The sequence below is a fragment of the Entamoeba histolytica genome, genomic scaffold (genome assembly GCF_000208925.1).
Source record: "Entamoeba histolytica HM-1:IMSS scf_1104750516921 genomic scaffold, whole genome shotgun sequence".
NCBI lineage: Eukaryota > Evosea > Mastigamoebida > Endamoebidae > Entamoeba > Entamoeba histolytica.
The window spans coordinates 1-2,137 of record NW_001915646.1 but is presented as its reverse complement, the minus strand read 5'-3'; the positions used below and the strand labels follow the sequence as shown (position 1 = coordinate 2,137).

Sequence of the window (2,137 nt, the reverse complement as noted above, 5' to 3'; positions counted from 1 at the left end):
AGTGGGAAAATCTGGTCCTTTTGGGATAAATAACATTTTTTATTACTATTGTTTTATATAACATTTTTATTTTTTTTATTATTGTTTTTAAAATACCATTTTTCTATAAATAGATTTATATTTATATTTTTAGAATAGATACAGATATTTTTAGAACAGATACAGATATTTTGAGGTATTCCATTTAAAATGAACGATTGTTGGATATTTTTGAACTATTCTTAGATATTTTCTTATTTTGAAGTATTATATCTTCGTTATTTTCGTAAAATTCATAATGAAGATATTTTGAAGTATTATATCTTCGTTATTTTCATCTCTTTTCGTATATTTTTCATTTCATACGTATTTTTGAAGTATTATATCTTCGTTATTTTCATAATTTTTCTTATTATAAATATTTTTGAAGTAATAAAAGATATTTTGGCACCTCTTCCACTTTTTGAATATATTAAATTTGTTACACTTTTTGTAATTTATTGATTTAATTTTTTAAAAAGAAAAATAAAATATTCATTCAGTTTTAATGTCCTATAGACAAAACAAAAATAATATTTTTAATATTAAAAGAAAAGAGCAGGAACGTCGTCGACAAAGAAGACGACAACAACTGCTCAATGATCATCGAGCCATAGAGGATGGCATTACTCTCGATGATCATCGTCGTCGACCTCAAAGACGACGAATTACCATGAGTAAAAAGGATTATGAAAAGATGGAAAAAACAACAACCGTCTTTTCTAATCCTTTAGGGTCGAGACATCATGGCGAGTTAGAAAAAACATCAACTAATTCCCATGATGTAGCTTTCTCTGAGGGACATAGGGAGCTAGAAAAAACAACAACTAGTTCTCATGACTCTTATGGTTTTGAAACGATTGGGGATCGTGTTAGAAATCGTAGAGAAAGCGGGAGAAAAACACAATCCCCACAAAACGTCCCACCTATACCCCCCATGGATCCCCCTGTAAGCCCCTCTAGGAGTACCCCTATGAGTCTCCCTGAAGAAACCCCCTTTAATTCCCCACCTATTGTTCCACCTATTGAACCACCTAATGATGCCCAAATGATGGAGGAGCCCTTAACTGATGGTGAGGTTGTTGCTCTACTAGAGGAAATAAACCATGAAGAGGATTATACCCCCTTAGATATCCTCACTCTAGATAGAGTACCACCTACAGAAAATGAAATACAACTCCTCCAAATAGCAAGAGAAAATACTACTGATGATGAGATTGAATTTACGGTCATCAGAAAAAGAGATTTTGGGCTAGAAAATACTGCGCAAGCATGGCGTGGTATGTTAGGGGAAACCTATAGAATAAGTCAATTAATTAAGGAATATGGCTTAATTCCCCTAGTAGAATTAGTATTTGGTGGAAGAACGCGGCGTTTTATTGTTAACTTAGAAAATATCGAACCGCAAGAATTTCTTAATCAGTGTGTGGGGTTTGATGTTGGTATAGAAGAATTTTGGAGGAGTTATGATGATAGAGAAAATGAATTAAATATCCCTCCTGGAAAATTAGTAAATGAAATCATCATAACAATATTGAAACCTCCTCAACGCCAACGAATAGAAGGTGCGTTATTTAATTATTATTTGGTTGAACATTGGGCACCTCTAGAACATATCCTCAAAAAATATCAAATCTATAGTAAAGAGGATATAGTACAAATAGAAAACTGTTTTATTCATTGTTTAGAAAACAGTCATACCTTAACAAAGACTGAAATGGATAAAATCAGAACAAAGTTAAAGGGGAATACTGTGACTAAGAAGACTATGAAACGTATAGCCGAAGAATTTCACCTTAATATAATTCTTCGATATTATAATGGAGAAAAAATAGTCACAAATAATATTAAACATGGAGAAAGAATAATTAAAATATTTTTAATACGATGGGAGAATAATTTCCACTATGTCCCTGATGAAAAAGTACCATTAACTACATACTTTATTCATCATTATGAAGAAATAGTAAATTATTGTAATGAAAATGGAAAGGACATAGAAAAATTCTTTAATGTGACTAAAAAAGAAGGGGAAATATATAAACACTCTCTTCAAAATTATATCCCAATATATAAATGTCTTAAAGAATTAAGAGAGGTGGGGCTATAAAAGAAATTG

General features: G+C 31.0%; 1 protein-coding gene across 1 annotated transcript; it reads left to right on the top strand.

The window, feature by feature from the left end:
• Window positions 1-526: 526 nt before the first annotated feature.
• On the top strand, window positions 527-2,128 carry EHI_041780 (uncharacterized protein; the record flags this gene model as incomplete). Its single annotated transcript, XM_001914449.1, has 1 exon — window positions 527-2,128. One exon carries the CDS (start codon window positions 527-529, stop codon window positions 2,126-2,128), a length of 1,602 nt encoding a protein of 533 aa, XP_001914484.1.
• Between the last annotated feature and the right edge of the window lie 9 nt (window positions 2,129-2,137).